The sequence below is a fragment of the Phyllobates terribilis genome, unplaced genomic scaffold (assembly GCF_046119375.1).
Source record: "Phyllobates terribilis strain yellow unplaced genomic scaffold, ASM4611937v1 Scaffold_11__3_contigs__length_659146591, whole genome shotgun sequence".
Lineage (NCBI taxonomy): Eukaryota > Metazoa > Chordata > Amphibia > Anura > Dendrobatidae > Phyllobates > Phyllobates terribilis.
In genome coordinates, this window is record NW_027362771.1 from 623,018,918 (window position 1) to 623,042,429 (window position 23,512).

The window sequence follows — 23,512 nt, forward strand, 5'->3', positions numbered from 1 at the left end:
ACATGGTACCCCTCATCCCTATCCTGGTATGTATGGTACCCCTCATCCCTATCCTGGTATGTAAGGTACCCCTCATCCTTATTCTAGTATGTATGGTATCCCTCATCCTGGTATGCATGGCACCCCATCCCCATCCTGGTATGCATGGTACCCCACATTCCTATCCTGGTATGTATGGTACCCCTCATCCCTATTCTGGTATGCATGGTACCCCTCATCCCTATTCTGGTATGCATAGCACCCCTCACCCTCCCAATCCTCGTATGCATGGTCCCCTCATCCCCCAATAATGGTATGTGTTGTACCCCTCATCCCCCAATCCTGGTATGCATGATCCCCTCACCCCACATTCCTGGTATGCATGATCCCCTCACCCCAAAATCCTGGTATGCATGGTCCCCTCACCCCCCATTCCTGGTATGCATGATCCCCTCACCCCCCAATCCTGGTATGCATGGTCCCCTCACCCCCCAATCCTGGTATGCATGGTCCCCTCACCCCCAGTCCTGGTATGCATGATTCCCTCACCCCACATTCCTGGTATGTGTGGTCCCCTCACCCCCCAATCCTGATATGCATGGTCCCCTCACCACACAATCCTGGTATGTGTGGCCCCCTCACCCCTCAATCCTGGTATGCATGGTCCCCTCACCCCTCAATCCTGGTAAGTGTGGCCCCCTCATCCTTTTCACGCTGTACACATGTGTCTTCAGTAAAATGGCGCCGGATAGCGCTATGTGCATGTCTGATCCGACGCCTCACTCCTGCCCCGGTCTCCGGCGAAGAGAGAGGCGCCGCGGCAGAGCTACTCCCTGTCAGGTAAGTATGGAAGTATGGCGCCGGAGATTGCGGTATGCGTTCAGTGTCTACGCATACCGCGATCTCTGGCGCCATACACTCCTCTTATCTGTAACGGCTGGATGCGGTCTTCTGTCTGGAGCCAGACTGCGCGTCATGCCTGAGCAGTCTGTAAAGGCTTCGGACAGAGACACGAATACCCAGTTATGTTATAGATATATATATATATATAAATTAGATATATAATATATGTATATATAAAATATAAATATATACAGTACAGACCAAAAGGTTGGACACACCTTCTCATTTAAAGATTTTTCTGTATTTTCATGACTATGAAAATTGTACATTCACACTGAAGGCATCAAAACTATGAATTAACACATGTGGAATTATATACTTAAGAAAAAAGTGTGAAACAACTGAAAATATGTCTTATATTCTATGTTCTTCAAAGTAGCCACCTTTTGCTTTGATGACTGCTTTTTGCACACTCTTGGCATTCTCTTGATGAGCTTCAAGAGGTAGTCACCGGAAATGGTCTTCCAACAATCTTGAAGGAGTTCCCAGAGATGCTTAGCACTTGTTGGCCCTTTTGCCTTCACTCTGCGGTCCAGCTCACCCCAAACCATCTCGATTGGGTTCAGGTCTGGTGACTGTGGAGGCTAGGTCATCTGGCGTAACACCCCATCACTCTCCTTCTTGGTCAAATAGCCCATACACAGCCTGGAGGTGTGTTTGGGGTCATTGTCCTGTTGAAAAATAAATGATGGTCGAACTAAATGCAAACCGGATGGAATAGCATGGCGCTGCAAGATGCTGTGGTAGCCATGCTGGTTCAGTATGCCTTCAATTTTGAATAAATCCCCAACAGTGTCACCAGCAAAGCACCCCCACACCATCACACCTCCTCCTCCATGCTTCACGGTGGGAACCAGGCATGTAGAGTCCATCCGTTCACCTTTTCTGCGTGGCACAAAAACAAGGTGGTTGGAACTAAAGATCTCAAATTTGGACTCATCAGACCAATACACAGATTTCCACTAGTCTAATGTCCATTCCTTGTGTTCTTTAGCCCAAACAAGTCTCTTCTGCTTGTTGCCTGTCCTTAGCAGTGGTTTCCTAGCAGCTATTTTACCATGAAGGCCTGCTGCACAAAGTCTCCTCTTAACAGTTGTTGAAGAGATGTGTCTGCTGCTAGAACTCTGTGTGGCATTGACCTGGTCTCTAATCTGAGCTGCTGTTAACCTGCGATTTCTGAGGCTGGTGACTCAGATAAACTTACCCTCAGAAGCAGAGGTGACTCTTGGTGTTCCTTTCCTGGGGCGGTCCTCATGTGAGCCAGTTTCTTTGTAGCGCTTGATGGTTTTTGCAACTGCACTTGGGGACACTTTCAAAGTTTTCCCAATTTTTCGGACTGACTGACCTTCATTTCTTAAAGTAATGATGGCCACTCGTTTCTCTTTATTTAGCTGCTTTTTTCTTGCCATAATACAAATTCTAACAGTCTATTCAGTAGGACTATCAGCTGTGTATCCACCAGACTTCTGCACAACACAACTGATGGTCCCAACCCCATTTATAAGGCAAGAAATCCCACTTATTAAACCTGACAGGGCACACCTGTGAAGTGAAAACCATTTCCGGTGATTACCTCTTGAAGCTCATCAGGAGAATGCCAAGAGTGTGCAAAGCAGTCATCAAAGCAAAAGGTGGCTACTTTGAAGAACCTAGAATATAAGACATATTTTCAGTTGTTTCACACTTTTTTGTTAAGTATATAATTCCACATGTGTTAATTCATAGTTTTGATGCCGTCAGTGTGAATGTACAATTTTCATAGTCATGAAAATACAGAAAAATCTTTAAATGAGAAGGTGTGTCCAAACTTTTGGTCTGTACTGTATATATATATACACTGTATATATATTATATGTATATAATATATATAGTATATGTATTATATATATTATTATATCATAATAATAGACAAATAAACAAAGCATAATAATAAACCAACTCAATACAAATCACATTTGTGCTGAATTATAAGAAATTTGCTGGATGCAGCAAATTAGAACAATTGAGCAAATCACTAAATAAATTCTGGCTGCAATTTTACATAAAGCAGAACATTTCATCAGCTACAGAAGATTCACATGAAATCAAGCACAGTGGCTTGTGTATTCCTCTTATGTCTTGCAGCTCTCACATCACATGCTATACCACATGGTATACCACAGCCAATTAGGAAGCACTATCATAACATGTATAAAAGCCAAGACAAGGAATGCAGCAGCCATTATTAGTAAATCTGGATGCAACAGCTTAGCAGTAGAGATAGGGAGAGAAAACCTCAAAAGACGGAATAAACATTACAGATAGTGTGTGAGAGCACAGCTGTGAAAAAACAGCTACCATCTGTTTTCCCATGGTAATATTTGTAGAGGTTACTTTAACATTACTAGGACTGTGATTGTGCTAAAGAACTTTAAAGCAGTTCAATATAATCCCTCTAGATCTCAGAGCGGTACCAACATCTTTTCAGGCCAGTTGGATGCTTTGCAGTATTTACAATTTGCAGTGAATCGATTCACATTTTTTTAAGAGATTGATGAAGCTGGCGAATTCAAATCCCGGCTCTAATTATTTCGAACATTGTCTATTTATTTGGTTCTCCTTAAACAGGTTTTACATACAAAACTTTCAGCTATACCAAGCCGTGAAGTTCACTTTGGAAGAAATTAATGGAAATCCTCATCTCCTCCCCAATATCACACTGGGTTATCATGTATTAGACTCCTGCGCTATCTTTTCCAGGGAGGCTGAAGGAACCTTATGGATGATCTCAGGCAAGAATCATGCTGTACCCAATTATCGCTGCCAAGAAAAGCCAATATTTGCAGGAGTCCTTGGTCACTCCGCTTCTACTTATTCTATTCTGATGGCCCATGTGCTGGGATTATATCGATATCCACAGGTATGTAAGATTATATCACTAAGTAGGAATTCCTCATAAAGCTGTGATGCCACAAGCTGTCATGAACCTATATCCTTGACCCTGTTCTGTCTTGGACCATGACCGGTAAAGAACATCCATACACAGTATTGTGCAAAGGTTTTAGGCAGGTGTGGAAAAAATGTAGCAAAGTAAGTTTTTCAGAAATACATTGTGTGCAGAATTATTAGGCAAATGAGTATTTTGATCACATGATACTTTTTATACATGTTGTCCTACTCCAAGCTGCATAGGCTTGAGAGCCAACTACCAATGAAGTAAATCTGGTGATGTGCATCTCTGTAATGAGGCGGGGTGTTGACTAATGACATCAACATCCTATATAAGGTGTGCTTAATTAATAGGCAACTTTCTTTCCTTTGGCAAAATGGGTCAGAAGAGAGATTTGACGGGCTCTGAAAAGTCCAAAATTGTGAGATGTCTTGCAGAGGGAGGCAGCAGTCTTGAAATTTCCAAACTTTTGAAGCGTGATCACCGAACAATCAAGCATTTCATGGCAAATAGCCAACAGGGTCGCAAGAAGCGTGTTGGCCAAAAAAGGCACAAAATAACTGCCCATGAATTGAGGAAAATCAAGTGTGAAGCTGCCAAGATGCCATTCGCCACCAGTTTTGCCATATTTCAGAGCTGCAACGTTACTGGAGTATCAAAAAGCACAAGGTGTGCGATACTCAGGGACATGGCCAAGGTAAGGAAGGCTGAAAAATGACCACCTTTGAACAAGAAACATAAGATAAAACGTCAAGAATGGGCCAAGAAATATCTTAAGACTTATTTTTCAAAGGTTTTATGGACTGATGAAATGAGAGTGACACTTGATGGGTCAGATGGATGGGCCAGAGGCTGGATCAGCAAAGGGCAGAGAGCTCCACTCCGACTCAGACACCAGCAAGGTGGAGGTGGGGTACTCGTATGGGCTGGCATCATCAAAGATGAACTTGTGGGTCCTTTTCGGGTTGAGGATGGAGTGAAGCTCAACTCCCAGACCTACTGCCAGTTTATGGAAGACAACTTCTTCAAACAGTGGTACAGGAAGAAGTCGCTATCGTTGAAGAAAAACATGATTTTCATGCAGGACAATGCTCCATCACATGCATCCAACTACTCCACAGCTTCACTGACCAGTAAAGGTCTAAAAGAAGAAAAAATAATAACATGGCCCCCTTGTTCACCTGATCTGAACCCCATAGAGAACCTGTGGTCCTTCATAAAATGTGAGATCTACAGGAAGGGAAAACAGTACACCTCTGGGAACAGTGTCTGGGAGGCTGTGGTGGCTGCTGCATGCAATGTTGATCAAAAACAGATCAAGCAACTGACAGAATCTATGGATGGAAGGCTGTTGAGTGTCATCATAAAGAAAGGTGGCTATATTCATCACTAATTTTGGGGGTTTTTGTTTTTGCATGTCAGAAATGTTTATTTCTAAATTTTGTGCACTGATATTGGTTTACCTGGTGAAAATAAACTAGTGAGATGGGATTATATTTGTTTTTTATTAAGGTGCCTAATAATTCTGCACAGTAATAGTTACCTGCACAAACAGATATCCTCCTAAGATAGCCAAATCTAAAAAAATCCTACTCAAACTTCCAAAAATATTAAGCTTGGATATTTATGAGTCTTCTGGGTTGATTGAGAACAAAGTTGTTGATCAATAATAAAAATAATCCTCTAAAATACAACTTGCCTAATAATTCTGCACACAGTGTAGAAGTGTTAATATTAGATTAGCAGTTATCAAAATTCCAAGTGAATGAAGAAAAGAGAAATCTATATCAAATCAATATTTAGTGGCTGCCCTTTGCCTTCATTAGTTTTCCTAGGTACATTTGTACATGCATACAGTTTTTGAAGGTACTTGATTAGGAGGTTGTACCAAACATCTTGGAGGACTGACCCCAGATCTTATGTGTATGAGGCTTGTGCAAATCATTCTGTCTCTTCATGTGATCCAAGACAGATGGCGCTTTTTTTTCCATGGCGCTTTACATGGGAAAAAGGGGGTATACGTAGCAAAAACCAATTGCAATAATCTTAACAGAACGAGTCAGCGACTGGTACAGGGGGAGAGAGGACCCTGCCCAAGAGGGCTCACAATCTACAAGGGATGGGTGAGGATTAGTGTTGAGCCACCCCCGTAGTGTTCGAGTTCGGTTCGGTTCGTCGAACACCCGTGTGTTCGCCGAACTGTTCGTCGAACACCTTCGAACACCGTTAAAACCAATGGCAGGCAAACAAAAACACATAGAAACACATAGAAAACACCTTCAAAGGTGTCCAAAAGCTGACAAACTGCTCAGAAGACACAACTAACACATGGAAAAGTGACAAGTACATATAGTCATGCGAAAATAAAAGAGGTGGAGGAGTAAAAGGAGGGGGAGACACAGATATAGGCATGTCATGCCCTTCTAAAATCCAAAAAGTGAGAAGCCGACACGGCCAGTCCGCTCCTGCCCGTGCCACCTCCGTGTCGCCGGGTTTGTGCCAGAGCCGCGGTGAACCCTGATGGCCAGCCCCCCTCTCCCAATACTGGTGCCTGTCCGCTGGTGGGTCGAGCGAGCCCCCCTGTGGTGGAGGCAGCTCTAAGCTTTTTAATTTAAATTGTCTCTCTAATTTGAATGAATACACTTTAAATCCATTTACAAGGATCTATTGGAGGGCAAGTCTCATGCCAGCAGCCGCGTAATTCCAGCTCCAGTAGCGTCCACTAAAGCTGCTGCAGTTAAAAAGCTTTTATAAGGATCGAGCTCGGCTGTCCACCGCAAGGCATCCTACTGCCAGTCCCAGCCCCTATGCCTTGGGGTGCCTCCTGATGCTCTTCACTGAGTATCCCATGGTCCCGAAGCATTTCCTTTGAAAAAATTAAGTGTCTAAACTAAAGGTGGTGTAGCTTGCTTAACAGCCGGGATAATCCGCTGACTAGCAGACACTGCTACTAGGCACAAAGTATTTCCTGGGCTAGATGCAGTTAAAAATTTGTAATTAGATACTCTCGTTGGATGCTGAGAAAGCATTCCATAGAGTCTCCTGGCACGCCATATATGATTCTCTTAAAAAGCTTGGGGTAGGGGTCTAGGGGACCCTTTTATAGCCAAAATCACGGCCCTGTATCGCAATACGTCACCTAGGCTGAAGATAAATGGAACTGTAGCACCCTGAGGGCTCGGTTGCTACAGAGGTATTGCACCTCACCCAGAGGTGTGATATCTCACTCTCAGGTAAGGATGGAGTGTGGATCAGGACCCGACACCTGCATGCATTACACCACATTGCCGTGGGGCAGGGCGACCAATATGCCCCTGAGATGGGCACGACAGTCCCTGTCCCTGGCTGGAGTGGGGGGAGGGAACACTGAGGAAGGGGAACCCTGTAGTGCAGGAGCAGGGAGGAAGCAGTTCCTGGGTGCATTGAGAAGGGAGTATAAAAGGTGGGCACCATCTTAGTTCAGTGCAGAGAAGTCTGAGCAGAAGTGGCAGGGAGCAGGGGCTCTGCATGAGCTCTGCTCCGGAGGCGGGCCTAGTAACAGAGGCCCAGGCCTGGAAGAGGGAGAAGGAAGGAAGAGGAGCGGAGAAGGCTCCAGGAACGAGGAATGAAGGGATCCCAGGGGTGCGGACGGGCGAGTCGCCACCGCACGCCCGAATCCACCTGCGTGGAGGGGTCAGGCCAAAGGGGGAGACCGGTCCCCGAACTAGTGGAGGCAGGAAACGACCCTCAGCTAGAAACAGGAGGCTCTGACATTTTATGTGGCGCAGCCCCTCGCTACACCCGCTAGGAAGGCACCACATAGGGTCAGGGAAACTGGCGCCAAGTTTACCAAGAGGAAGCCCGAGGCAGCCGGACAGAAGTGTTGGTAAGAAAGGCCAGACAAAGGACACACAAAGGGGGTCCTGTGAAGTGCTCCAAAGTTATCTGGGAGTTGTCTGAGCCCCTCACCTGGTGAGCACAGTACGACGTGGGCAGCCGTTACCTGCAGACGTGGTCTGGATAATAAGAACTGTGAGTAAAGGCCCTGGACTGCATCACTGACTCCGTGTCGTTACTGCTGCTGCCCTGCACCATCACCCCCATCCTCCGCATACACTGCCCTGAGGCTATACTCCTCCCGTGGGGAGTTATGCTACGCTCTGCTGCACCCACAACACCAGCCTCAGCGGTCTGCCCTGTAGCGGCGGTTTACTCTGACCGCAATCCACGGGTGGCGTAGTCGGACATTTAAACATCAAAACCACATAAATAGTTCCGCCACTGGTTTGACCGCCCTGAGCCACGGAACCGAGTCGCCGCCACGAAGACTACAACCACCAGCATCCACCAAAAAGGGTCCGGCTCCGGGTGTCCCAAGGCCCAGGGGGTGCGTCAGAACATTTTCATCACCTTTCACAATCACCAATGGGACAAGGCAGGGATGTCCTCTGTCCCCTCTCTTATACATCCTAGTGATGGAGCACCTGCTCTCATCAATTCGCCATAACCCCAATATTAGGTGGATTGAGGTGGGAGGCACCGAGTACAAGTGCTCTCTATTTGCTGATGATGTCCTAGTATATATCACTCAATCACATATATCCATCCATGCTGTTATGGCTGAAATAGATCACTTTGTTACATGGTAAAATTTTAAAATCAATGCAGCGAAGTCTGAGGCCCTCGATGTCTCCCTCCCCAAATCCATATAGGATTCCATCCAGTCCAACTTTCCCTTTGCCTGGCCCTCACAGGGTATCAAATACTTAGGAATTCCTATTCATAGAGACCTCTCCCATCTATGTTATCTTAATTTAGGGCCCTTTATTGAACAATTCCATACAGACCACGGTTGGCAAGTTAGAACTGTAAGATTCACTACGTGAACCGCTGGTGTTTTGTGGAAAAGCACATGTACACCGCGTTCCAAATTATTATGCAAAAAGTGTTTAGGAGTGATAAGGGAAGAATTTGCTTGTTTGTCAGTTAAACTCATTTATGGTGATGTGTGTCAGGGCTCTTTATATCACTGTAAGCAATTGCAGACACCTGTGCTAATTAGTTTGGCAGGTGTGTCCAATGAAAGGCAAGACTACTTAAGAAGGCTCTCTCACATTATTAAGCAGCCTACATTTTCTGCCAAAATGGGAAAGAAAAAGGATGTGTCGGCTGCTGAGAAGCAACAAATTGTGGAGTGTTTAGGTCAAGGCATGACTACAATCAACCTTGTGCGATGATCAGGATGAAGTGTCTTGGCAATCAAGAAGTATGTAGCTGATTCACAGTACACACGTGTGCGTGCTGATAAGGGCAAATTGAGAACTCTTTCCTACAGGCAATTACGTCAGGTTGAAAGAGCAGCGGCAAAAAAGCCTTGTCATAGCAGCAGACAAGTTTTTGAAGCTGCTTGTGCCTCCAACGTCCCCCGAACAACAAGATGCAGGGCCCTTCAGAGGTTTGCAGCTGTGCATATGCCATCCTGTCGACCTCCTCTATCCACTTCACCCAAGCAGAAACGGCTCCAGTGGGCCAAACATTACATGAAGACTGATTTCAAAACTGTTTTGTTCACAGATGAGTGCCGTGCAGCGCTCGATGGTCCAGATGGATGGAGTGGAGGATGGCTGGTTGATGGACACCCCACGCAAACACGGCTACAGCGCCAACAAGGAGGAGGTGGAGTAATGTTTTGGGCTGGAATCATGGGGAGAGAGATTGTCGGCCCCTTTAGGATCCCTGAAGGCGCTAAAGATGAACTCCATAATGTATGTGGATTTTCTCAAACAGCACTTCCTGCCATGGTTCAAGAAGAAGAACCGTGTATTTCACAGCAAGATCATTTTTCTGCATGATAATGCACCATCTCATGCTGCACATAAAACATCTGCATCTCTGGCTGATATGGGCATAAAAGGGGACAAACTTATGGTGTGACCCCCATGCTCCCCTGACCTCTAGCCCATTCAGAACCTTTGGAGCATCATTAAAAGGAGTGTCTATGATGGCGGGAGGCAGTTCACATCTAAGCAACAGCTCTGGGAGGGTATTCTGTCCTCATGCAAAACAATTGAAGCAGAAACCATCCAAAACCTGACAAATTCAATGGACGAGAGAGTTCAGAAGCTCCTTTCGAACAAGGGGTCCTATGTGAAAATGTAACATCACCTAGAATAAAGTTTTGAGTTGAAAACTGTTTGATTTCAGTTTCTAACAACCTGCTAATGCTTATAATTTCAAAAATGACCATTTTTTTGGTCTTTATTAAAATGAAAAGGTTGATCGAAAAGTTTGGGGGATCTAAGAGTGTGGCAACCCAGTAGTCATGATTACTTCGAATTCTGACAATATGAGGGTCATGCTGCAGGTAGTGCAGCAAGAAGGCACTTATGTGTCTTGCGCATCTCGGAGCCCCAAAATTATTTTCCGGGCTAGATGCAGCTAAAAATTATTTTTAATTTTAAATCTGGTGGAGCTTATTATAGATGGCCTAATAGGATCAGTGCTGCACACTGCTACAAAGCCCAAATTATTTTCCAGTCAAGATACAGATAAACATGATTAGTAATTTGAAAGCTTAAAACGTTTGGTAGGGTGATTTTAACCAATCATCAAGCTTTTACTCTCCCCAGGATGACACAGGGGTAGAAAAGTCGTTTCGGATCCATGATTTGTTCATCTTTATGAACGTGAGTCTGTCTACATTATCAGTGGAGAGCCGCGTGCGCTTATCTGTCAGCACACCACCAGCAGCGCTGAACACACGTTCAGACAGAACGCTGGCTGCGGGGCATGACAAGATCTCCAAGGCGTAAGTGGCTAGCTCCGGCCATTTATCCAGATTGGAAGCCCAAAAAGAGCAAGGGTCCAGTGACACAGTCGTGGCTTCAATGTTTACTTGGAGATACTCCTGTACCATCGTCTCTAGGCGTTGACTATGTGTCAGACTTCTTGTCTCCTGTGGCCTTGCAAAGGATGGGCTAAAAAAGTGGTGAAATGATTCCGCAAAATTGATGTTACCAGCAGATACTGTGGTTCTGTTACGGTTTGAGTGCTGAACACTTGACGGTCCCACGGTTGGCAAGTTGGAACTGTGAGATTCACTACGTGCACCACTGGTATTTTGTGGATAAGCACATGTAAGATTCTGCAACAGTCTCTGCTGATACTCCTGCATGCGTGCATCCCTTTCTATGGCAGGAATAATTTCTGCAAATTTACTTTTGTACCGGGGATCTAACAGTGTGGCAACCCAGTAGTCAGGATTATTTCTAATTCTCACAATTCGAGGGTCATGTTGCAGGTAGTGCAGCAAGAAGGCACTCATGTGTGTTGCGCATCCAGGAGCACCAAGTCCCTGTTGTGTTGGTGGCGAGGTAACAATCATGCTTCCTTCCTCTGTCCTCTCCCCCCAACCTCGCACAACAGAAATGTGATCAAGGTCTCCCTCATCTGATGAGTCTTCCATCAGTTCGTCCTCCACTTCTTCCTGGGCTCCTGCACCTTCCTCACTAGTTTGGCTGCTACCATGCGCCCTGGTAAAACCATCTCCCCCACCCTCACATGCCTGCCGCCTTGGTGCTGCCGACCTTCTGGACCTTGCAGATGTTAGCCCTTCCGCATACAACTCCTCCTCCTCTACTTCCTCCACCTCCTCTTGTGCCACCACCTGACTCTGAATTCTGTTTAACATGTGCTCCAGCATGTAAATCACCGGAATAGTCATGCTGATAATGGCATCGTCAGCACTAAACATCTTCGTCGCCATTTCAAAACTGTGCAGAAGGGTGCATAGGTCCCTGATCTGAGACCACTCCTCCAGCGTGATTTGCCCCACCTCTGAATCTCGTTGGCCCAGGCTATACATCAGAACGTATTGCACCAGGGCTTGTCGGTGCTGCCACAGTCGCTGCAACATGTGCAGAGTTGAATTCCACCGGGTAGGCACATCGCATTTTAGCCGGTGAAGTGGCAGGCCCAACGACTTCTGTAGAGATGTAAGTCGCTGAGCTGCGGGATGCGAACGGCGGAAGTGAGCACACAGCGACCGTGCCCTCTGCAGAAGGCCATCTAGTCTGGGATAGTGGGCTAAAAATTGCTGGACAACCAGGTTCAACACGTGAGCCATACAAGGCACGTGTGTGACATTGCCCCGGCGAAGGGCCGCACCCAGGTTTGCAGCATTGTCGCACACGGCCTTCCCTGGTTTCAGGTCCAGTGGAGACAACCATTCATGAAATTGGTTCTCCAGAGCTGACCACAACTCCTCAGCTGTGTGACTCACATTTCCCAGACATTTCAATGTAAAAACCGCCTGATGACGTTGAGCCCTACTGCCAGCATAGTAAGGAGGTGTGCAGGATCCCTTCTGCGCAGTTAGAAAGCTTGTGGCATGACCAGACAGGCTTTGGGTGCAGGTGGAAGACCGAGAGGAGGTTGAGGAGGCAGAAGCAGTGGAGGAACTTTGACATAAAGAGGATTGACGCACAACTCGTGGGGACGGCAAGACTTGGACAGCAGCCCCTTGTCCTGCTGTCACCATAGTTACCCAGTGCCCAGTCAGCGACATGTAACGCCCCTGTCCATGCCTACTCGTCCAAGTGTCTGTGGTGAAATGCACCCTGTCACACACAGAGTTTCTCAAAGAAGCGGTGATGTTGTGTGCGACATGCTGGTGGAGCGCAGGCACACCTTTCTTTGAGAAGTAGTGCCGACTGGGCATCTGGTACTGGGGCACTGCGACGGACATAAGGTCTCGAAAATCCTCTGTGTCCACCAGGCGGAAAGGCAGCATTTCTGTAGCCAAGAGCTTGCAGATGGTGAAATTCAACCTCTTAGCTTTCTCATGGCTAGGAGGAAATGGTCTTTTACTTGTCCACATCTGAGGGACCGAGGGCTGGCTATTGTGCTTAGACGGGGTTGATAAGGGTGTCCCCGGCAAACTGCCGGTCTGTGAGGAAGATGCAGGCGGACATGTTAGGTTGCCTTCATCCAAAGGTGGTGCTATCGATGTCGGACAGCGCTCAACACCAGCTGGTGTTACCACCTCCAAAGAAAATGATGACCTGCCAATCACGCTGGCTGTTGCGGGTAAAGAGGTGGCAGGTCTGCGCCCCAAAACAGGTGTGACTGCTGTCCCCCCAGTCACAGAGGATGAAGAGGCCGCGGATGCACAAGATATGGCAGACGGTGGTTGGCCCGGCCGGCTAGGCCGCATTGTAGCACACTGAGCTTCCCACTGCAACTTATGCTTCATGTCCATGTGCCGGTTCATGCATGAAGTACTCAAACTATGTATTTTTTGGCCTCTACTTAGCTTTTGCTGACAAATGTTACAGATAACACGAGTTGGGTCATCTTTATCGATCTGAAAAAATGCCCAGGCTATGCAAGGCTTAGCACCCATGCGACCTGAAGAGCCACCACGACTTGTGGTGAGAGGCAGAGTTGTGTTTGAGGATGCAGTTGTTGACGTGCTTCCAGTACTACGTCTCTGTCCAGGAAGGCGCAACCTGACCTCGTCGTCACTAGCATCTTCCTCCACCTCCTCTGCTGACCTCATCTCTTGGCTGACTGTGGGTTGACAGTAAGTGGGATCTCCGACCTCATCATCATCACCCTGTGCGTTATCACACCCGTCGTCCTCAGAGCCAACCTGTTCCTGCCCTGACAAAAAACTAAAGTTGTCGCTCCAATCAGGTATTTGAGTCTTATCATCGTCTTCCTCATTGTCTCCACCAACAGGAGTTACAGTTTGGGAATGAGGGTCTACATTATGGTCAGAACCTTCTGCGTCTGGTCCTGGATCCGACTCATAAAGATTCTGGGCATCAGTGCAGATCATTTCCTCGTCTGGATTCACAGAAGCGCTGGAGTCAACCTCTGATTCCCAGGCTATAGTATGAGTAAACAGCTCTGCAGACTCAACCATCTGTTCTACCTCATACTCAGACGGGCAGCTGGAGATTTGGGAGCTGTGAGGAAGCAAGTGCGATTTGGGTGACACCTTTGAGGACGGGAGTATTTGTGATGTTGAAGTTGATGTGGAGGAGAGCCCACTTAAAGGAGCACTTGATATCCGTTGAAGCACCTGCTGTTTTTGTGCCTCATCTGGAATTTGTAGCGATTGGCGTGGCCGTAAGAAAGGGATCTTATCACATTGTCCGCTAAAAGAAGTAGACATTTTAGTTTGGCTGGAAGATGGTCTTTCTTCTGCAGATGTTACTGTTGCTTTAACACCTACCCCACGGACACAACCTTTTTTCCCCTTCCCAACACGCCTATTCCCCTTTCCACCAGCAGCAGGCCTTTTTCCACTCATTTTGGTGGTTAACTAATTCACAACTCTGGAGTTGTTTGCACAAAAAAACAATGGATGGTAACCGAGCAGAGCTGAGTGGCCAAACTGTGGTATTAGGCCAAAACTATTGGCTGGGTTAGATGCAGAAAAAAATTATTTTGAATCTGCAACCTGATGGAGGTCAGTATAGATGGACTAATAGAGAAAGTCCGACACACTACTAGAAGGCCAAATATTTTTTCAGAGGTAGATGCAGAAAAAAATATATTCAGTTTGCAACCTGATGGAGGTCAGTATAGATGGACTAATACAACAAGTCCCGCACACAGCTAGAAGCCCAAATATTTTTTCAGAGGTACTGTAGATGCAGATAAAAATTATTTTTAATTTGCAACCTGATGGAGGTCAGTATAGATGGACTAATAGAGAAAGTCCCACACACTGCTAGAAGGCCAAATATTTTTTCAGAGCTAGATGCAGAAAAAAAATATATTCAGTTTGCAACCTGATGGAGGTCAGTATAGATGGATTAATAGAACAAGACCCACACACAGCTAGAAGCCCAATATTTTTTCAGAGGTAGATGCAGAAAAAACTATATTCAGTTTGCAACCTGATGGAGGTCAGTATAGATGGACTAATAGAACAAGTCCCACACACTGCTAGAAGCCCAAATATTTTTTCAGAGGTACTGTAGATGCAGATAAAAATTAGTTTTAATTTGCAACCTGATGGAGGTCAGTATAGATGGACTAATAAAGAAAGTCCGACACACTACTAGAAGGCCAAATATTTTTTCAGAGCTAGATGCAGAAAAAAATTATATTCAGTTTGCAACCTGATGGAGGTCAGTATAGATGGACTAATAGAGAAAGTCCGACACACTACTAGAAGGCCAAATATTTTTTCAGAGGTAGATGCAGAAAAAAATATATTCAGTTTGCAACCTGATGGAGGTCAGTATAGATGGATTAATAGAAGAAGACCCACACACAGCTAGAAGCCCAATATTTTTTCAGAGGTAGATGCAGAAAAAACTATATTCAGTTTGCAACCTGATGGAGGTCAGTATAGATGGACTAATAGAACAAGTCCCACACACTGCTAGAAGCCCAAATATTTTTTCAGAGGTACTGTAGATGCAGATAAAAATTAGTTTTAATTTGCAACCTGATGGAGGTCAGTATAGATGGACTAATAGAGAAAGTCCGACACACTACTAGAAGGCCAAATATTTTTTCAGAGGTAGATGCAGAAAAAAATATATTCAGTTTGCAACCTGATGGAGGTCAGTATAGATGGACTAATACAACAAGTCCCACACACAGCTAGAAGCCCAAATATTTTTTCAGAGGTACTGTAGATGCAGATAAAAATTAGTTTTAATTTGCAACCTGATGGAGGTCAGTATAGATGGACTAATAGAGAAAGTCCGACACACTACTAGAAGGCCAAATATTTTTTCAGAGCTAGATGCAGAAAAAAATTATATTCAGTTTGCAACCTGATGGAGGTCAGTATAGATGGATTAATAGAACAAGACCCACACACAGCTAGAAGCCCAATATTTTTTCAGAGGTAGATGCAGAAAAAAATATATTCAGTTTGCAACCTGATGGAGGTCAGTATAGATGGACTAATAGAACAAGTCCCACACACTGCTAGAAGCCCAAATATTTTTTCAGAGGTACTGTAGATGCAGATAAAAATTAGTTTTAATTTGCAACCTGATGGAGGTCAGTATAGATGGACTAATAGAATGATGCTACGCCCAAAAGATTTTACTTCACTAGGTGCAGTAAAAAAATTGGTATTCTATACACAGGTGGTATATCTTGCAACACAGATAGGCTACTCCACTGACTAACACACTCTGCAATAGGCCAAAAAGGATTAGCTTTGCTAGATTCAGCCAAATGCTGTGAAAATAACTTGCATTTGCACAGCACTGGCACAGACCTGCCTGGCAAAAACTGATAGGAACTCATGTAACCTAGTCCTGAAAAGGACTCCAATTACAATTAGTCTTTACTCCCACAACCTATCTATTTAAGAGCACAGACCTCCCTGATAAAAGTCGTAGGAAATGCTGTAACCTAGTCCTTAAAAGGACTGCAATCACAACTATTCCCTACTCCCAAGCTATCTGTATATTTGTGCGAAAATTGGCTTGAAATTAACAAGGTATAGCGCACACAGCAACAGCGGTGCCGTCTAACACGCAGCTGCAGCAGTGAGAAAATGGTGGCGACGGGGAAAATGGCTTGGTCTTATAGGGCAAGGACATGTGACATACACTGCCAATGACACATGCCCTTGCTTGTGTGAAAAAAAGCACTTCGCTCCGTGTGTGCGCTGCTGATAGGCTGACAGATTGCACCTCCCCACTGCAAATGCGGGAAAGAGAAAAAAAAATGGAGATCTTCATTGTTCCTGCAGAGATCCATCCCCTGCCCCTCCCCCCACCCCGCTGTACACTCAAACTGCGTATTAACATTAATTTTCATCATTACTGAGAAAAAATCCAGTTATGATTTTGGTGCACGAACAGTTATCGAACATAACCTCGAACAGCCGAATTTTTCTCAAATTGTTCGTGTTCGCCGAACGGCTCGAACACCGCCCAAAACAGCTCGAATTTGAGATTGGCGAACAGTTCGAGTAGAACAATGCTCATCTCTAGTGAGGATACAGTAGGTGAGGGTAGAGCTGATCATGCAGCGATGTGGTGGAGCAGTGGTTACTGCGGGTTGTAGGCTTGTCGGAACAGGTGGGTCTTCAGGTTTCTTTTGAAGGTTTTCACGGTAGGCGAGAGTCTGATATGTTGAGGTAGAGAGTTCCAGAGTAGGGGGGGTGCATGGGAGAAATCTTGCATGCGATTGTGGGAAGCGAAGGTAAGAGGGGAGTAGAGAAGGAGATCTTATGAGGATCGGTGGTTGCGTGCACGTAAGTACCGGGAGACTAGGTCACAGATGTATGGGGGAGACAGGTTGTGGATGGCTTTGTATGTCATGGTTAGGGTCTTGAACTTGAGTCTCTGGGCAATGGAGAGCCAGTGAAGGGATTGACAGAGGGGAGAGGCTGGGGAATAGCGGGGGGACAGTTGGATTAGTCAGGCAGCAGAGTTTAACAGAGACTTGAGGGGGCGAGAGTGTTAGAAGGGAGCCCACAGAGCAGGAGGTTGCAGTAGTCGAGGCAGGAGATGATGAGGGCATGCACTAATGTTTTTGTAGATTCATGGTTGAGGAATGCATGGATCCGGGAGATATTTTTGAGTTGGAGTCGGCAGAAAGTGGAAAGGGATTAGATATGTGTTTTGAAAGGAGAGATCAGAGTCCAGGATTACCCCGAGGCAGCGAGCTTGCGGGACTGGGGAGAGCAGGTAACTAATAACTTTGATGGATAGGTCAGATGGGGTGTTGAGTGAGGTGGGGGAAATATGATGAATCAGGGCTCTGTGAGATTATATCATTAAGTCAAGGACTACCTGTTCTTTTTTACAATGAAGATAGTTCTTAGTGACATTGGCTGTATGTTTTGGGTTGTTGTCCTGCTGGAGAAAAAATTTAGAGCCAATCAGATGCCTCCCTGATTGGACTGCATGCGTATCTGCCTGATTTCACTGGATTTTATTGGATTTTTAAGATTTTACAGTCACTGGATCACCAGCAGACACAAAGGACTGAGTGTGCGACCATGCAAGCTCAACGCTCACAGCGCTGCCATGAACATGTGGTCTATGGTCTGCAGGCAACAGTCATCAGAAGTGATTACCTTACCTTTCCATTAGATATTCTGCATGTTGTACTTTGTTGTAATCTTCTGGTTGATATGCTTATTACCAATTTTATTTTTTGCTATTTTACAGATCAGTCATTTCTCCACCAGTGCTCTTCTTAGTAATCGGGCCATGTTCCCGTCTTTTTTCAGAACTGTACCAAGTGATGATTTCCAGTCGAAGGGTCTTGCTCAAATGTTATTACATTTTGGGTGGACTTGGGTGGGCTTGGTGGGTGTGGGAAATGACTATGGCCATCAAGGGATTCAGATCATCAAGCAGGAAATTCTCAGCGCTGGAGCTTGTGTTGCCTTCACAGAATTCATGCTTCTATATCGAGATGATATGAACACACCTCACATCACTAGGGTTATCAAAGAGTCAACTGCTACAGCCGTGGTCGTCTTCTCTACAGGTAGCTACTTCATTCCGCTCATTAATGAAATGGTCAGACAAAAAGTCACTGGCAAAGTGTTTGTGGCCAGTGATGGTTGGTCTTCTTCAGCAACACTTAGGTTGACTGAAAAGTATTCTACTCTACTCTCAGGTTCCATTGGATTTGCCTTCCACAGCTCTACAATGCCTGGATTTAAGGATTATCTCAACAATATTGATCCACTGAATAGTCCTGATGGAACTGTTGTCAAAGTACTTTGGGAAAATATATTTGGGTGCAAGTTTATTGAGAATTCGAACTATGACATAAGCACCAATTTGTGCACGGGAAATGAAAGCCTACTTGCTGTTGACAACGCCTACACTGATGCCTCTAATTTAAGAGTTCCACTCAGTATTTATACTTCAGTTCATATGATAGCTCAGTCTTTACATGAACTTCAGATGTGTGAGCAAGGGAAAGGTCCATTCCATGGTGGCCAGTGTGCCAATATCTTCACTTTCAAACCATGGCAGGTAGGAATCTTGAAGACCAAGTAGGAAAAAATGTATGACCGTATATATAATATAAACACAAAAAATGGCTAGCCACTATGGTATGTGGGGGGAAAAAGGGTATATATTAAGGTAGAAATGCCCTATAACAAAATCAGAAATAGTTCTGCTTCCCTTCTGATTAGGGTTTTTTCAAGCTAAAAGGTATTTCCTGGTCTCAATATATTGATTGTTTTCCTTAGATTTGTGGGTGAAGAGCACTATGTAATGACCATTCCTGCGTACTGCAGGTCAGCTTCTATTCATTTCGATAGGTAATCCATATTTCAAGTATTTCAAGTAAAGAAAACGTTTTAAATCCAATTATATCACTCCTTTAAATGTAAATTCTAGACACTTATGGACACTGTTCCCAATAATATGTACAATATGGAATTTATTTACTTGTTCAGCCCTTTACTAAAGCCTCCCCCCTAATACACAATAGATCGCTTTTATCCGAACGATCATTCGGCTATCATTGAGCGACAGCCGTCTCTCCTGAGTCCCCATACTGCAAAACTTATTTCCAAGAGAACAAGACAATTGACCATCGGAAATCTCATGTGCTCGATTCTCCCCTAAAGCCCCCATCTCACATAGCGATATCGCTAGCGAGATCGCTGCTGTGTCACGGTTTTGGTGACTCACCAGCGACCTCACCAGCGATGTCGCTGTGTGTGACACTTTGCAACGATCAGGCCCCTGCTGTGAGGTCGCTGATCGTTGCAAAGTGTCCTGGACCATTTTTTGGTCATTGGCCTCCCGCTGGCCAGCACACATCGCTGTGTGTGACCAGCGGGACCAACGATCTGGCTGGTAACTATGGTAAACATCGGGTTACTAGGGGCACGCGCGCACTTAGTAACCCGATGTTTACCATAGTTACCAGCCTGCTCCTGCTTGCAGCAGGCTGGTAACGGGAGCAGGACATCCTGGAACGATTCTTTCCACAATATCGCTGCTCGCCTGATCGCTGGTGAGCCTGCCTGTTTGACAGCTCACCAGCGATGTATTAGCGATGCAGCAACGATCCCTGACAGGTCGTATCGTTGTCGGGATCGCTGCTGCATCGCTTAGTGTGACGGGGCCCTTAATCACGTGCTTGCACTAATGAGGGGGCAAACACGTGTCAGCAAATGATTTGTCTAGTTTGGCTTCTTATCTTAAGTCATGGGGCAAGGGTTGATATTGACTTTTAGGATTGCTATATGGTGGCAAGTCATTTTCATGTGTTAAAAGGTACTGATCTGAGAGATTATGTTCAACTAACCTTCTATATTGTTTAGTGAACACACTGTAAAGAACATTGATAGCGAATCCACATGTTAAACAAAGAGTACCCAGGAGCCACACGCAACCCCGGGTCCAAAGCATAGGGTTAAGAGCTCCAATTATTTGTTACAGAGAAAATCATGGTCAACCATATGGAAATAAAAATAAGCTAGCAAGAATCACCTTGAAGCAAGCCCGATAAACTGTCCAAGTCAATTTATTTTCCACAGCTGACACATTATATACAAAACGTCCACGTGAATCTGAGCAATGGAAGAGAAGTCTTCTTTGACAGAAATGGAGATACCCCAGCGTTGTATGATATTGTTAATTGGCAGCTTGGAAGTGATGGAGTTATGAAAAATATAAGAGTTGGAAGCTACGATACTTCAGCCACTGATGGAAAAGTCTTCAATATTGATGCTAATGGAGTAATCTGGCCTTCAGGTTATCACCAGGTAAAGTACATTATGGACACAGGCTTACCTTTCATAATGTCAACCTCTCACTGGTTACATTACTTTTTAATACAAAGGTCCCAACATCTGTCTGCAGTCAGAGTTGTCCTCTAGGATCCAGAAAAGTTACCATCGAAGGCAAGCCAGCCTGTTGTTTCCAGTGCGTCCCATGTCCTCAAGGAGAAATCTCGAACCAAACAAGTAAGTCCACCAAAACCTTAATCAATGGAATCAACACAGATCAAGAAGCCAAGAAAAGTTGGAGTATCGAAAAACTTTGTATGGCGTATGAGTAATTAAGGTGGCCAAATACTTAATAACATCATCCTGTAATCACCTGACCAGTATATTTATTCTACCATTACGTTCTGTTCAAAATGTGAAGAACCAAATAAAAGTAACTGAGGTATATTAATGGTCTTACTCCCATTTTGATATTGCTATGCAATTTCTTTATTTTATGGAGCTCTTCTGCGTGCACCATTGTTTCAGGTGGATTACAGGCGGAAATATGCCGTCTGCTCATAGTGTTAAGCAGATCCAGTAGAAAACTTCTCTAAATTAGTCACTATTCGCTCAAAAGGGCTTAAAAAGTGATTAAAAAAAAGCCTCTTCAAAACTATTTCAGGAAACGCCCCAGAAAAACTTCTCTAAAACCTCCCCAAAAGAGGAGAGTTTCCTTATGCGGATTCTGCTTGAATAATAGTGGCATTTGGACTCTTGAAAAAATTTAGTGTGAACAAACCCTAAAGATATGTTCACACTGAGTCTATCTGCTGAGTTCTGGGAGCAGGAACTCAAAGTTTTTGAGAAGTTTTGCAATTTGTAAAGTTTCCACTTAATTTCCGCTCCAAAAAGAATCTGTGTACACATAGCCATTCTCTGCCACCAAAAACTCCTAGAAAAACTTTGAGGAATTTTGAGCTTTTAAGGGGGATTTTGGAGAATTTCAAACAAACTTCTACTCCAAAAATTCCTAAAAAGTGCAGAACCAATAGAAAATTATGAATTATGAATTATAATTATGAATTATGAAAATTCAATAAGACAAAGAGAGATGGGAAAATTCCATAATGTTTATAGTAATATAGGAGAACATATTTTGCCTTTGGAGTAAGTTTTTGTTATTTTCTGCTTAGACTCAGTTGATTGTCTAAAGTGCTCTTGGAACTTGTGGCCAAATCCTGGGAAAGATCAATGTGTATCGAAAACCACAGAATACCTGGACTATGAAGATGTGTTGGGATCCACCTTGGCTGCTGTCAGTGCAATTTCCGGCATCATTCCGCCCTCTATTTTGGGTCTCTTTGTACATAAGAAAAGTACTCCCATAGTCAGAGCCAACAACTATACCTTAAGTTGTCTTCTCCTTGGGTCTCTTTCTTTGTGTTTTCTTTGCTCTCTTGTATTTATTGGTTACCCAAAGCTTGAGACATGTCTACTGAGACAAGTTTTCTTTGGTATGGCTTTTGCCCTTTGTGTTTCTTGCATGTTGGCTAAAACCATTATGGTCGTTTTTGCTTTCATGGCCACCAAGCCTGGCAGCAGCTTGAGGAAATGGACAAAACCTCAAGTTTCCTACATCATCGTATTCATTTGCTCTCTCATCCAGTTTATCTTATGTGCATTTTGGATATGTTTGGCTCCTCCATTTCCAGAAATCGATATAAATACCCATCCTGGTATAATTATAATTGAATGTAATGAGAACTCTCCGATTGCCTTTTGGTGTATGCTCGGATATCTTGGTTTCCTAGCCACCATTAGCTTCATTGTGGCTTTCATCGCTCGGCGTCTTCCTGATAGCTTCAATGAAGCTAAGTTCATTACATTCAGCATGTTGGCCTTCCTCAGTGTCTGGATATCCTTCATCCCAGCTTCTCTAAGTGCTCGTGGGAAGTACACAGAGGCTATGGAGATCTTTGCCATCTTGGCCTCCAGTTGGGCTCTTGTCATCTGTATGTTTCTACCTAAATGTTATATTATATTGTTTAGACCAGACATGAACTCAAGAGATCATCTTACTGTTGGAAAAAACAAAAATCGAATATAGAATGTGAATAGAATTCAGAAGTCTTAAATTGTTCTTACACTTTAGGTAGTTCTTCTTTTTGTCATTGGACATTTTCTACTCCTGATTCCCCATATTCAAGTACAATTGATTTGACCAAGCATGCATTTGATTTCCATTGGTAAAGGGGAAAAAAGATTGAGCTTCTTTCCCCTGACGAGGGGCATTGAGGAAGAGTCAGGCCATCTCTATAGATAGTTGGGATAGATGGGATTTCCCAGATTTTTTATCTAATGTATATGGGCACAGTTCACAGTTTTTTACAAATTCATCATTTTTCATTATTACAAATTATAATATATATATATATACAGTATCTTAGAGTTTATAATGGGATTCCATGTTTTACAAAATTGTCTCTAAATGTGTTGGTATAAATGTAAATACCACTGCAAAGTAAGTGCACCTGTGAGCGCACACTGAATGAACAGCTAATAAATGAACAATATATGCAACACCAAATGAAATATATCTTCTATACTATGAATGATGAATAACACGGAAACAGTAAAAGTTGTGACTATCCAATAGCACTGCGATTCTAGGCTGAGAAGATAATCTATTCGCCCAACAAGTTCTTTAATTTTCCCCAAGTCTGAACTTCCATATATTGGATTGTGTTACTATATCCTTCTTACAGGATTGTGGTTGTCTTTTCAATGTATTTTCATTTTTCAGTGTGCAGAATTGTTCAATGATGCTGTTGTATTACCCAGGGCCGGCTCCAGGTTTTTAGTCTCAGTGGCCCCTTTAACACATACCACGATTCATGATACACAGATACCGCAGAGAAATATAGGCTGCCCCCTCATTCTTCACATATGCAAACATGCACGCACACACACAGTATCCAGACATGCACACACACCGTATGCAGACATGTACACACACCGTATGCAGACATGTACACACA

The 23,512-nt window shown here is 44.3% G+C and overlaps 1 protein-coding gene across 1 annotated transcript in view; it reads left to right on the forward strand.

The window, feature by feature from the left end:
• LOC141167422 (extracellular calcium-sensing receptor-like) overlaps nucleotides 1–22,581 on the forward strand; it is a 34,931-nt gene extending 12,350 nt beyond the window's left edge. The window contains exons 3-7 of the mRNA XM_073654828.1: nucleotides 3,490–3,781; nucleotides 17,956–18,777; nucleotides 20,301–20,528; nucleotides 20,606–20,729; nucleotides 21,668–22,581. Of these exons, the coding sequence (XP_073510929.1) occupies nucleotides 3,490–3,781; nucleotides 17,956–18,777; nucleotides 20,301–20,528; nucleotides 20,606–20,729; nucleotides 21,668–22,581 (2,380 nt within the window). The remainder of the gene's footprint in view (nucleotides 1–3,489; nucleotides 3,782–17,955; nucleotides 18,778–20,300; nucleotides 20,529–20,605; nucleotides 20,730–21,667) is intronic.
• The last annotated feature ends 931 nt before the right edge of the window (nucleotides 22,582–23,512 follow it).